General features: G+C 37.7%; 1 protein-coding gene across 1 annotated transcript in view; it reads left to right on the top strand.

Moving 5' to 3' along the window:
• Positions 1 to 13,591, top strand: part of ITGA2 (integrin subunit alpha 2) — a 70,516-nt gene that overhangs the window by 36,873 nt on the left and 20,052 nt on the right. The window contains 14 exon segments of the mRNA XM_037373591.1: positions 342 to 361; positions 364 to 430; positions 432 to 467; positions 469 to 507; positions 915 to 985; positions 988 to 1,023; positions 2,286 to 2,392; positions 3,831 to 3,969; positions 5,998 to 6,143; positions 6,875 to 7,018; positions 9,146 to 9,349; positions 10,135 to 10,275; positions 11,735 to 11,867; positions 12,852 to 13,003. Coding sequence (XP_037229488.1) covers positions 342 to 361; positions 364 to 430; positions 432 to 467; positions 469 to 507; positions 915 to 985; positions 988 to 1,023; positions 2,286 to 2,392; positions 3,831 to 3,969; positions 5,998 to 6,143; positions 6,875 to 7,018; positions 9,146 to 9,349; positions 10,135 to 10,275; positions 11,735 to 11,867; positions 12,852 to 13,003 — 1,435 coding nt within the window.

Below are 13,591 nucleotides of genomic sequence, written 5' to 3'. Positions count from 1 at the left end.
GTCTGACAAAAAAACCCTTTTTATTTAGAAACATTTGTACAAAAGTATATAGTTTTCCCTGGAGTGTACATTTCTGTCAGAAATACCATCCAGTCCCACTTGTGTTTTCACTTGTGGTTTTCTTCCTTGATTACATTTCTGATGGCTCTTTGAGCAGATATTTGAGAAGAAGCTATCAGGAGCATAACTGAAAATTCTTACTGCAAATTGTTAATTAACAAAGAAAAAAGCACTGCAGTGCACCTTGTTCTAAGTTAGTGATGGACATATTCATCACAGTATATATACTGAATTCCATCCATTATAAATTAACATGTGATAAATTCACTATTTCGTAACAGACAGTATGCCTTCTCACCTGAATCGGAGGACGTCCAACAGCTACAAAAGTAATGGTTGTTGTGACAGATGGTGAATCACATGATGGCTCAACTTGAAACAGTGATAGGTAAATGCAATGAAGACAATAACCAGATTTGGCATTGCTGTAAGTAATACTATAGTTATGTATATATTAGCAATTTTTATAAGGTCATTTTGCTGTGTAGTATACAGTGCTTGTTCTGTGCATAAGCTATATATGCATGCATTGTTACACTGGTGAGACTGCAACTAGGTTAATTAATCTTTATAAACTAGTGAAACTAGTCTGTAACTGGCTGAAAAATTAAAACGTATTACCTGAGCAATTTTGGTGGTTTTCTCCTTTGCCTTGATTTATTATTTTTCCTGTCTGAATGGTCACTTGTATACAGTCTGATAAACATTTCAATTGTATGAATAAATGTAATTTAATTGGGTTTTTATATGTAGATATTTACTTAAATAATACAGAAGGAAATGGAGTGACACCATGATTTCCTTCACTCTCTTATTTTGTTCTTCATTTACGCAAGGTTTTGGATACTTATCAGGCATGAACTGATACTAAAAACTTAATTAAGAAATCAAAGGATTGCTAGTCATCCAACAGACAAGTATTTCTTTACGTATCATCTGAGGCTGCACTACTAGAAGAGGAACGCTTGGAGAGCGCCTTTTAGTATTGAAGGTAATATTCAGTGTCTCTAAAAATTAAATAAGAATCTCCCAGCTGATGCTAGAATTTTATTTAGTTTCACCTTAATGTAGTACTGTGGAAATGAGGGGCAGCTGAAGTCTACTCCCTTTTCCCCAGGAGGGCTCTGTTTTGCATAGGTGTTCCCCCCCTACTCACCCCTAAGGAGCCTGAGCTTCAGGTTATTTTCAGCAGTTTGTGGGTAATATCCCAGCTGCTGAAATTATGTCAAGTCATCGCTTCAGGCATCTACTGGAGGTTTGTCCATAAGCATTCAAATGTATTTGGAGCTATTACCAACAGGAGTAAAAGTATCTTTAAGCTTGTCAGATTCACCTGTGTGAATGCTGAGCAAGTGCAAATTTAAAAAGCAAATCAGAAGACTAGGTTGCTGATTACAGAACTGAAAAGCTACAGTAATGCAATCTGTGTGGCACATACCAGGCTCCATCCTTAGCATCACCCCAGTCCTCTGTGTACTCTTTGGAGGAAGGTGCTGAGAGGCAACTCATAGGCACTTCATCCTCTCAAAAGCCAGCTTTTTAAAGTCAAATGTAGACTTGCTTGAAAGACTTGTGACCTGCCCTAAGGGGCTTTTCATGGCTGCAACCTTCCTGTGCCCAGGGAAATCTTCCCTTCTCTTTCTTTGTTTATTCTTTACCATCTTTTCTTTACCAGGCCCATGCTGCTAATCAAGTCAAGGGAATAGGTTGAGCTGCCTGTCTTGGGTTTTGCTGAGTACTTCTGTCAAATTCCCATTACCCAAGCCCTATCCATCTAGTTTAGGAATATTCCTGGCTATCACAGTATATTTCAAAACATTAGCACAATATTTATAAGTGCTATATGAAAATAAACATTCTTACTCTGTTTGAAAGTTGTGAATATACAGTTATTAAAACTGCTAATTTCAGTGTATTATTAGTGCTTCCTAGGAAACATAAAAAAGGATTAGCCACAGTGACAAGACTGTGCAGATTGATTCAAACCATCTTTATCATCATCTTCTGCCTTTCTTTGGAAGAGACTCATAGCGTAATGTCTCCATCTTACCAATTTGCCATTAAATCCTCCAATGGTCTACAGCTTATCAGCTCTCATATTTCTTTTGTTTGTAAATGTTGGCAATGTTTTAGCAGAATTAGTGGATTTGGAAAAAATAACGTACAGTCCCTATGTACCTACACTCAGAGGCAGCAAGATTGGATCTGTTGTGTGGTTCTTATAGGGTTAACCATGTGTGAATGTTTGTTTTTACCAGGTACAGATCAAGGTGATACATTCCAAATGGAAATGTCACAGGTGGGCTTCAGTGCATATTACTCACAAAAAAAGGTATGTGAATGTAGTTATGTAATGGTACAATAGATGTCATTACATAGACATGAATGCTTAGAAGTGAACAAATAAGACCGTAAAACACATGGCCAATTTTAAGATTTTTTTACAAGCAGAGATGTCCTATTACCCTTCTTATTTTTTTTTACTTGAATAACACAAAAATTGATTCTAATCACGGTGTACATACCTGAAATGAAAAAACATACATTAGTATGTGAAGTTGAGTAACAGTTTCTTTCACATAATGATTTTGAGATGTTCTAATCCAATGATTTCAGTATTTCTGAGTTCACGTAGCATGAAAAATTCAATTGCTCTAAGTTAGTATTTTGCAGTTGAATGACTTCGAAGAATTGAAACCATATTGAAAAGCTGGTATATTTCTAGGCAGTCACCAAGATACAAGTAAATTAAGTCTGAAAAGAATTTGTCTAATATTTATAAATTTAATAGTATTTGTTTAAAGCATATTTCACTTAGAAATTACAAAGAATAGCAGATCAGATATATTTTTCATGCTGATCGGTTTTAAGATTGTCTTGACCCAGTAGGTCCTTTTTGTAAAATTCAACTGTGGCTCAAGGAGTTTTCAACTGAAAATGCAGGGAAGTTATTTCTCATAGCCCTTAAAGATGAATGAAATATTTTTTTAAAAGTCTTCTGTATTTGCACAAATTGAAGTTTTAATTTACCAAGCAGTTGAAGCTAGGAAATGACAAAAATTAAGAAAGATTTGGGGGGTTCTTCAGGAAAATTACACATTCTATTTTTATTGCCTTTTTCTATAATGGTATCTCAGTTCAGTACAGAATTTTAATAACATGAATAGTCTAAACTAAGTTCGTTTTCTGTGTAGCAGTCTTTAAGATGAAGTATTTCTGTATTAAGTATTCTATATAATAAGCCATATTAATTTGGATTATAGATTTACCTGTCTTCTCAAGGACACCTTAATTAAAAAAAGATGAAATTTTGTATCTTTTTCCATCAGCTTTTGTGTGCTGTCATTGACACTTTTGTTGTGAAAAAAGGGGCTTAGGCTTTTTCTTACAGTTTTAATTGTGTGTCCTCAGATTTGAGATCGTGAGTGCAGAAAAGCATAGACTGGGCAAGCCAAACCCCAGGGTGGACAGGTTTAGGAAATTATCACAGTGTTCAAATAAACCTATCTGATCTTGAATTGCAGTGCCATGGGAGCTAAAGCAGTCACTTACCCTCTTGTAGTAGAGGGATGATAATCCCTCTTAATAGGTCAGTAAATTCCTGCATGTAATTGGTAACTATAAGCAGCTCTAGTCAACTGCTTGCAGTCATTGTACTGTACCATCACTGCCTTAAACACAGTGATGTAGGACACGTATGGTGACTTCAGCTTCATTCACACCTTTTCTAAAATAGTTTTTTCTGAAATGTTGATTTTTGTTTTTGAAAGGATATTCTGCTGCTGGGTGCTGTTGGGGCCTATGACTGGAGTGGAACAGTAGTTCAGGAGTCTTCAGACAGAGTCACCACCTTTCCAAGCCATGTGTTTGAGAAGATTCTCCAGGACAGAAATCATAGCTCTTACCTAGGTAAGGGGCTGAAATACAAATCTGGAAATGTATCAAACCTTTAGCAAGATACTAAAGAACTTGGAAAATTCTGCTGTAGCCAGACTCTGTTAATAACTGATTTGAGAATATTAAAAGAATTTTGCATCTAAAAAGATTTTACTTACTGGTCAACAGTTCATTGAATGAATTCTTTATTGTATTTTTAAAATTCTATTCATATCAGTGCGGTAAGCTGAAAAAAAAGTCAGGCTTTGTCAAGGAGACATAACAATTCATGGGATCTGAAAAGGCTTCTTCATGTATTGTACTGATCATTATGGGTACCTTCTGTTTCAGTGTTTCCTGTTCAGTTCAGGAAGTCATATGTACTTCCCCAGTTACATGTGGATGAGAAGCTGATTGACTTTCTATCATTTCATCTGTGTTCACTCTTTTCTTGGCCTTTTCCAGTTTGTTTTATAGTTTTTTGAATATTGCTGCAGTTTTACAGAGGTCTTATTTATAACCCACATATATTTTTCTGATACATGTTTTTGTGATCCATTAAAGCCAGTTGATTTGTCTTCTCTGTTCATTGAAATGTTTTATGCAAACCTACAACATGCCTGCTCTGGCCATTCATCTCTGAGGAATGCTAGTATATAAAGCACCTATGACTTTCTTATCTTTGAAGTTATTTAATGCATGCTATTTCTGCAATTAGCATGCTCTTTTCCATATGGCTTAGCATTACTTGCATCCAACACAACAAATACATCTAAACATAACCTAACAAGCAGTAGCATTTTCCATGTGTGACCTCTTCAGACTTTCTACTCCTCACTTTTCTAGAATAAGACCTGAAAGATCGGATCGTTTCCTTTCAGCACTTCTCCACTAGGCACTTTTAAAGTATTGGCCTTAATCTTTTAGGAGAAAACAATGCTACTGCTTTTTCTGTTCCTTCATTTCCCTTCTACCTCCTTCTGTCCCAGACTAAGAACTCTCCATACCAGCCCTCTCTGACCAGCTTGGGGGAGCCCAAACAAAAGGGCAACTAACTCATCACAGCTTGCTAGACTGGCCTCTGTCACTGTACCCTCTCACTTCAAATGGCTGTATGCTGTATCAGTTGGAAGTGTGTGGCCTTAACTTGCAGAATAAAATCTTGGTTTGGTGTTGCTTGTTGAAATTCTAGTCTCCAGTGATGTTCTCTCCCTAGAAAAACAGTGTCTAAACACAAGTATTAGACTGGTATACATAATGACCAGGGCATAATCCTTTTAGACTGTGCTCCTCACGTTGTCCTGCAGCTTGCTAAAGACCTGCATATTCTGACCAGTCACAGGGATTCTGTTATTCAGTCTAACTATAGTCTTTATAAAGGATGATTTTGTTTTCTTTTGTTAAAATAAATCTCCTGTAATTAAACCACAGAAATGTAAAATATGTAGTAATGCTAGATGTATATTGCTAATACGTGTTTAAAATATTTGCAGGTATTAAAAGATGTTTCCTGAAAACAAGTAATGTTAGAATAATGGGAATGAGGTTTAAAATGTTCAAAGTAGCTCAATCAACCTAAGCCCTTCAGTTGACAAACTATTAATATAGCCTGTTCTGTTCAGCCAAAGCACTGGGCTGTGGTTTGGTGAGCTGTGGGAAAATGCACTGCAAGCTTTGCAAAAGCTAGGTGCTCCTCCCTAGTTTGAAGGCTACCCCCAAATGTTCATCTTACGTTTCTCTTACTTCTTCATTCCAAGGATACTCTTTGCACTCTGTTTCCTATCTCCTTTACAAGCACGGCATTTTTGTGGTCTACATTTTACTGAGTAGGTGGAACTATTGTCCATGCTATTCTGCAAACCTGCTTCAACTTGATTTGTATGTTATTGTTCTCTCCAGAAGACTAGTGAATCTTATGCATGTGTGACAACTTAACTTGCCGTCTGGAAGCATTGTTCTCTGCGACTAACATACCAGATTGACTCACCCTCAGTGTCTTTATGGATAACCAGCTGATGACATGGTCTCTTACACATGTTAAATGTTGGCTTCTCTCCCCAGGTTATTCTGTTGCTGTTCTCTCAACTCCGAGCTCCATCTATTTTGTTGCTGGCGCACCAAGATCCAACTATACTGGCAGAGTAGTGGTTTATGACGTTGACGGCAATGGTAATATCGCAATTGTGCAGTCCCAGAGAGGCGAGCAGGCAAGTATATTTTGGTCATGAATGCAGATTTTGCAGGCATCTGTTTTTATTAACACAGCAGTAAATCGAAAAGCATTTGTTTCGAAAATTCCTCTTTCTTGCAATGCATTTAGAATCCACTTGAACTTTTCTCTACCACTAGATTATTTCAATGAGGTTAACTGTAACTCCTAGAGTATTTTAGGAAGTCAACCAATTAGTGGTAAAAGATAATATACAAAGCCACTTAATGTATCATTCTGTCAACACTCCTAATTGGGAGAGACTCAGTGAGCTCCACTCTGTCTGAGAAGCTGTGAAGTAGATAATACCAAAAGAGAGATTTGGAAGCTCATTCTCTTTTACTTCATTTGGGAAAAAAGCAGTAAGTTTAGATAGTTTTGATTTTTTCTGTTTGTAAGACAAATCTGACAGTAAATCAGGGGTTGGATTGTTTCATGTGCCCTGTTTAATGTGAAAAAATATACCTCCCATAGCTTATTTTCTGTTTGCATTCTTATTGCCAAGTGGTAAAAGCCATAGCAGCAGCTACTGGACAGAAACAGTGGAGACATGGTAAGGATATGATTCTTCAAACCGTGGAGTATATTATGTAGTAATTTCATTCCAGTGGGCAGTTTCATTTATTAGTATTGGACTATTTCTAGGTGTAAGTTTTCTGAGTCAGGTGCTCAAACATTAAGCTTTACAAAATCCACATACAAACATGACTCTCTTACTACTGATTTCAGATTGGCTCCTACTTTGGCAGTGTAGTGTGTTCAGTGGATGTTAACAGGGATTCTGTGACAGATGTGCTGCTTGTGGGTGCACCAATGTTTATGAATGACCTGAAGAAAGAGGAGGGGAGAGTATACATGTTTGCCATCACAAAGGTAAGAGTGGCACTGTAGCAAAACTAGAATTGCCTTCCTGCCTCCCATCTATGATAAGTGATGATACTTTTATTTGCAGCTGGAGGGATTTACTCTTGTGCCCTGGGCTACAGTTTTACCAAGGAAAAAGCAGTCCAAACTGCAGCAGTACTTAGTGGCAGTATCTGTTCTGTTAAATCTGAGAATGATCAGAAAAGTAATCCCTGGCCCTGCAGCAACTGGTACAGCAGTCTAACTCAAACCAGCATTGCTTAGGGCTAACTTCTTTCAAAGCAGATGGGCCCCATGCATGCTAAAAAGCCTTTGGCCCTGGATCTCTTCAGGGCCTCTAAGTCACTGTTAGTGTGTCTTTTTCAAAGTATTAGAAATATTGCAAGTGATTTTTTTTAACCAGAAGTGGAGCCTGTACTTTTCCCGGAGTGTGGCATAAGGGCAGGGGTAAATGGTGCCAAGCCTGCCTGGTTAGAAGACTGCAGATGGAGCCCTTCCCAGTGTGATCTCGCCTATTCTGCTTTTCAGGAGCAGCTGCAAACTTTCCCCAGAACTTGCTTGTGCATGTAATCTGGGAATAAGCCAGCTGGAACAGACCAAAATGGAGTCACTAGGCAAGTTAATAGCTAAGCACTGTTAGTGACCAGGGGCCTGCTGCTCTAGGTGGCTCCCCAGTCTTGGTTTTAGGCACTGTGCTAGGCACTGTACACAAATATAATACAAGGTTGACCATTTCTCTGAAAAACTTAGCTCAAGGCTTTCCTTAATGAATTTTTTTCCATTTCATTTTGGCAAATCTCGTTCAACACCCAACAGTATTCCCAAAACAGTTCTAGTAAATGCTCTTCTGCCAGTTTTCTGCATTGTTTCATAGACTTTGACACTGGATGGTTGCTTTTACTCGTATTGTCTCCTTTCTTCAGTGAAGCTAGTTATCTGTCTGATGCTTGAATGACTGTATTTTTTACTCAGACCTGTAGTAGGTGTTTTCAGAATGTCCGTACTAACAGTCGTGAAGTCTCTGGCACTTTTGAACAGTCTCTCAATCAATTATTGGATGTCTGGATATGCAAATTAAATTAATACCTGCCTTCCATCAGGGAAAACGGAACATGGCCTTTTTACTAGGTAAATTGCAATCAAATAAATAGAGAGGAAGGACCGTCCTCTTCAGTGGCAGCTTACAGTCAGATCATCCTGGAGAAACAGGAAACTGTACCCTAAAGCAGTTCCAAGATAGATGGAGGTGCTGGAAGTGGTATGGCTGACAGCTGACATTGGTCTTTGTGACTGTGGAATTAGACACAAAATACAGAAGAGAAGAAAAATTGTAGGATTTTATTTTCATGTTTTGAAAACCAAATAAATGGGAAGACTTTCCTTACAACTTTTAGTCTTCATCAAATGTTAGGTTTAAAATTACTTAAAAGTTAAGAATAATTAAAGAATAAACTTTTATTATTTTTTAAAGAACTTGGATTTGTGCAACTTGTCCATGTTGTGCAAGTAATATTTTTCTAGTAATTTTTAATAAATAACTTGGCTGGTATTTCTAAAGTGTTAAGCACAGTGTGATACTGAGAACGATATTTGCCAGAGAGTTGAATTTAAGCTAGTGCAAATGTGATTATTTAACTGTAAAGATCTTCAGTCTTTCTTCATTGGCACTGGAGAGGTCAGGAGTTTAGCATTTGGACACATGTTTTTTGCATTAGTTTAGTTAGGAAATTCCATTTCTGTTTCAAAGAATTATGTCCAGTTACATAATTTCCATTCCCTCTGCATAAAAACTGGTAATCTAAAACTGGAAACTGTATTTTTCAATGTATTGTGAAACCTTCAGAACAGTCAGATGAGGACAGTGAGAGCATTTAAGCCTCATACATATGGTCATATTTGCTGTTAGTGCTTTGCATAGCATGCTTTGATTTTGCTGTGTAATGCTTGCCAAGACTCTGAGACATAATGCAAACTGAATGGGCAATACAATGGGGAAGGAATTCAGGGTTGAGCAGTCCAAGGGGAATGTACTGGAAAACAGAAACAAAAAACAGTGCACACAGATACTACTCCTGTGTCTAATCTGGTGCAATGATAGCTGTGTTTTTGCTTTTTCTTCTTTTTTCTCTTTTAAAGGGAATTTTGGATCAACAAGAACTCTTGGAAGGTCCCCAGGGTACAGAAAATGCTCGCTTTGGATCAGCAATCGCAACGCTTGCAGACATTGATTTGGATGGCTTTAACGATGTCGTAATAGGTGCACCACTGGAAAACCAGAACTCTGGAGCAATTTACATTTACAATGGATATCAAAAGACTATACGTACCAAATATTCTCAGGTAAATAACTGTTGTGTAATGCTGCACTCAGTGCCTTTGGATATGCTAGAGGAAAACAGAAGGATTTTCTATCTTCCAATTGGCTACTATGTCATCCTCCTAAAGGCGTACTGTTATTCTCATATCTTATTTTACGTTTTGTGCCTCTCTTACTTCAGCTGTCAGCGTGCCATTGTTGATGTTGTGGTGCTTATAACTGAAGCGTACAGAGGAAAAGGACTCGCAAGATGCTTTGTCTGAGCCTCTTACAATTTTTGGTGCCTGCATATGAAGTCCTATACATTTTTTGACACCCATTATTCCATATTAATAATTCTGTACCCATATTGATGAAGATTAGATAAATCCCAGCTCTGTAAATTACGAATATTAAAGGAGAATACTTTCAAGGGCCTTTGCTTATCCTATATGTTAATATAACGGTAATTTTAATGCTACTTTCCATGCAGACTTCCTGGTTGCAGAAAGTATTTGCTAGAAGTCTTGTTAAGCATCCTATTGAGTTGCTCAATGTGAGATAGAAAAAGTTTCCAGTAAGTACTAGCTAATATACAGCAGTTAGGTAGTTGATCTGCTCCCAAAACAGAAAAATCTAGTCCATTGCCTGCTCCAACAGGGGAGGAAAAAGTGCTTAAAAGCATCTGAGACAAGATCCATAAAAGCATTTTTTTAAAACAATACATTGTGTATATGGGCAGTATCAGTGAAAATCTATTGTTTAGGCTCCTGTCTACAGACTTAAGTACACTTGTGGCAAACTCAGTAACCAAACTCTTCTTTCCCAGAAAATTTTAGGGTCAGATTCTGCTTTTGGACAACGGCTCCAATTCTTTGGAAGATCAGTAGATGGCCATAGAGACCTAGATGACGATGACATTACTGATGTATCAGTTGGTGCTGATGGAAATGTGGTTCTGCTATGGTTGGTAAACTCATTTGGAAAGGAAGCACTTAATGGTTCAGATGCAAGTTGAGCACTTAGTTAGTTAAACAGCAAAACAAACAAAACAAAAAGCTCTTTTGTTCCATGTGTTCGGAGCTAACACACTTATTGCCTCATCACTGCTATTACAGCTAGCTGAAAAACAGCATTAGACTAAACCTCTTTTAAGCATGTATCATCAAACCATCAGAAGTCAAGGCAGTGTTGGGGGCAGAGCCAGGGCATGTGGGGGGAAGCCAGGTGGTGGGGTCTACTGGAAGGGACCTGGGCAGGGATGGAGAGGGCCTGGAGATACTCCTGCCCACTGTGCTGTGCAGGCACATGGTCTGGAGGGAAGGGGCAGCAGCAGGGAATGGGGCTCATTTGAGAGTATTTGTAACAGCAGGTTGTACTTCAGTAACTGCAGTATCATTCTGATAGCTGAGCCTGAAACAGATGAAACCACTTCCTACACAACCTGTGGGACCTTTACTGGCTGGTAGGCTGATATGGGGGAAAGAGTTGTCCTGCAGGGTAAGAACAGAGAGCAGTGATAGTCGGCACTTCTTTCTGGCCAGAAACCCATCTCTTCTGTTATGTTACCTCTGCCAGAGCAATCTGAGTTCTTTCACAAAATAAAGAAGAAAGGCTTCACAGAACCCAAATCTTCTGCCTCCCTAAGTACTATGTGTTTTCCACTACTTGCTTGAGAAGCTAAATTAAAACACAAGTTGCTTTCCTATCTGTTGCTTGTCTTCTCACTTGAGGCTTCCCATTGTAAGAAGAAAAACATTACTAAATTGCTCCTTATTTCATAATGAAGCAAGATTATTAAAAATGAATGATCAGTTGGACCATTGACCCACAATGGAACTGCTGCTGGTGCTGGTGGGATTTTCATTAAAGAAAGTTATGCTTCTTGGAGTACCAGCATTTATTTAGTTATGATTACTGAAGATGCTCATCTTTCTTTCATTCTGACATTTGGTCTGATTAATGAGTTTCACTTTTGATTGAAGTGTTTGTTTTTACATGCAGGGTTCCTTTGAAACTGTTCTTCAAAATCTTAATTACATGAAAGTTGTTCTGAAAAATAAGGGTATTAATTAAAATGAAGAATTACCCTTCTTTACCTTCCCAGAGGAGCAGAATAAGGTTACTTACTGGGAAAACAGGAAAAAGGCTTCATTTTCTGTTATCATAAGGGAAGGATTAGAATATTAGAATAAAGACATTGATTATCCATTAATTTGAAATGATAAATTATTTATTGTTATTAATGAAAACTGCTGTATCAACAAATTCACATCTATGCAAAGAAAAATAATTTTACTGGTGCCATTAAAAAATGTTTACACTGGGAAATACAAAATCAATGTCACATTAACAGATAGTAGTAGACAACAGCTGCTATGTTACCCAGTGCTCTTGAAAATCACATGTAACTTTTAAAAATTTTTCAGGTCCAAAGCATTGCAAATGTGTCTATAATCGCCTCATTTAAACCTGAGAAAATCAGTCTGCTGAACAAGAACACAGAAATAACTGTCAAAATATGTTTTCAGGCTACATTTCGACCTGCTAAGAGAAATACAAGTGGGTAAGGGTATTTCAGTGACTTGTCTTAACTAGTTTCTTTAAAAGTTCGTATTCAAATGAGTAGTGGAAATTCTAAACATGTATTAGTTTGAATATCAAGAAAGATGGACTCAGGATAAAACTTAAGTGCTTGAGAATGTGTTTTTAAGACCTGCTTTCATCAGCTGGCTCCATAATCTTTAAGAAGTAAGGAATTAACAGGATAAAGGAGAGCTGTATCCTTGCTGTTCAACAAACGCCAGAAAATTTCATTAGTGAGAGGCTGATTTTTTTTTTTAACCTGCTGGTTTCAACAACAGACTGCAGACTTTTCTTCTCTCTTCTGAAAAAAAAAAAAAAATCCATAGGCTCAGTACAGATGTCAATGGGGAGAAGCTCTTCTTTTCAGAGGACAGGAGAGCACCAAATACTTCTGAGACAGCACTGGACTCTCATGAAGCTATTTAGTTAAACGTCACTGATAACACCAGTTGGACTGCTTCAGTGCTGTGTATAGTACCTTTAGAAACTCATGATTGTAAGCTGTAAAATAATGGTGAACTTCCACAGCATATTAGTCATATTATGAAGAGAAGAAGACAGAAATTATTATGTGATTGAAGAGAAGATGCAGATTCTTTATAGTCTCTTTAGACTTCAGGGATATTGTTGTATGGCCCCTTTATCTAGCATAATCCTGGCCCTGCTGACTGGCTTCTTGCCTGAGCTGCAGGCTCAGACATCTGCAGTAGAGGCTGGATTGATTGCCATTTAATGTTCTCTCTGTGGATAAAAACTTACATCAGGATTTAAACATGTTTGACTGCTTTGGAAAACACAAGAGAAAACTTTTTCATTTTGAGACTGCTCTGTGTTTAGCAGACTATGGAAAAAGTAAAATAGTGTGGTTTGCAAAGCCTGGTCACTCTGTAATGTTGAGTATAGTAATGAGATCATGGGCAGTCATACTCAGCAAAAGATGTACTGTTACTCTTCTTGTAGCTATAAAGTACAATGCAACATTGGATGCAGATCTCCAGTCCTCTAGAGTGACTTCTAGAGGATTGTTCAAAGAAAACAATGAAAGGTACATGCAGAGGGATCTTGTGGTACGTCATGAAGAGAATTGTGTTCATGATGTCTTCAGTGTACTGGTGAGTGCAATTGCAAGCAGTCTTATGTGACAAAAATGATCAGAGGAGTATGCTGATGAATTTTATGTCTGTAAGATGAATTCCATGAATGGTGCACTCAAAATGCTTTATTTTCTCAAATCCCCCACAACTGAAAAATACTTAGTCATATTCTGATTTCAAAGAAACTAGTAACTGTGAAATTCAGCACAGCTTTTTAGGATAAAAGAGGCAGTTCCTAATTATGTAATTCAGCTCTGACATAACACAGAGCCCATAGTCCATAGTTTCAATAGATTTTAATTTCCCTCTGAGTAGGTTCTTCTGTAAGATCTAAGACATACATGCGAATGTATTCTCTCAAACTAACAACTTTTCAGGCAGACTTCTGGTACATGCTAGCCCTAGGTATACACCTCGGAAAAAAATTAAAATAAGCAAGTCTCCAGTATCTTTCTCTAGAACCAAAGACCAAACACAGCCTTGAGAGTTGCTTTAAGCCCCCTGCATGAGGCTAGATCAGGTAGAGGACCTCAGTTCCTGTGCAAGTATCTTTGACTTGATCATATTTAGTGCCATTGTGGAGCCATGAGCCACAGGGCTAGAAGA

The sequence above is a fragment of the Falco rusticolus genome, chromosome Z (assembly GCF_015220075.1).
Source record: "Falco rusticolus isolate bFalRus1 chromosome Z, bFalRus1.pri, whole genome shotgun sequence".
Classification (NCBI taxonomy): domain Eukaryota; kingdom Metazoa; phylum Chordata; class Aves; order Falconiformes; family Falconidae; genus Falco; species Falco rusticolus.
The sequence above is the reverse complement of the archived record's forward strand: the minus strand, read 5'-3'. Positions and strand labels throughout refer to the sequence as shown.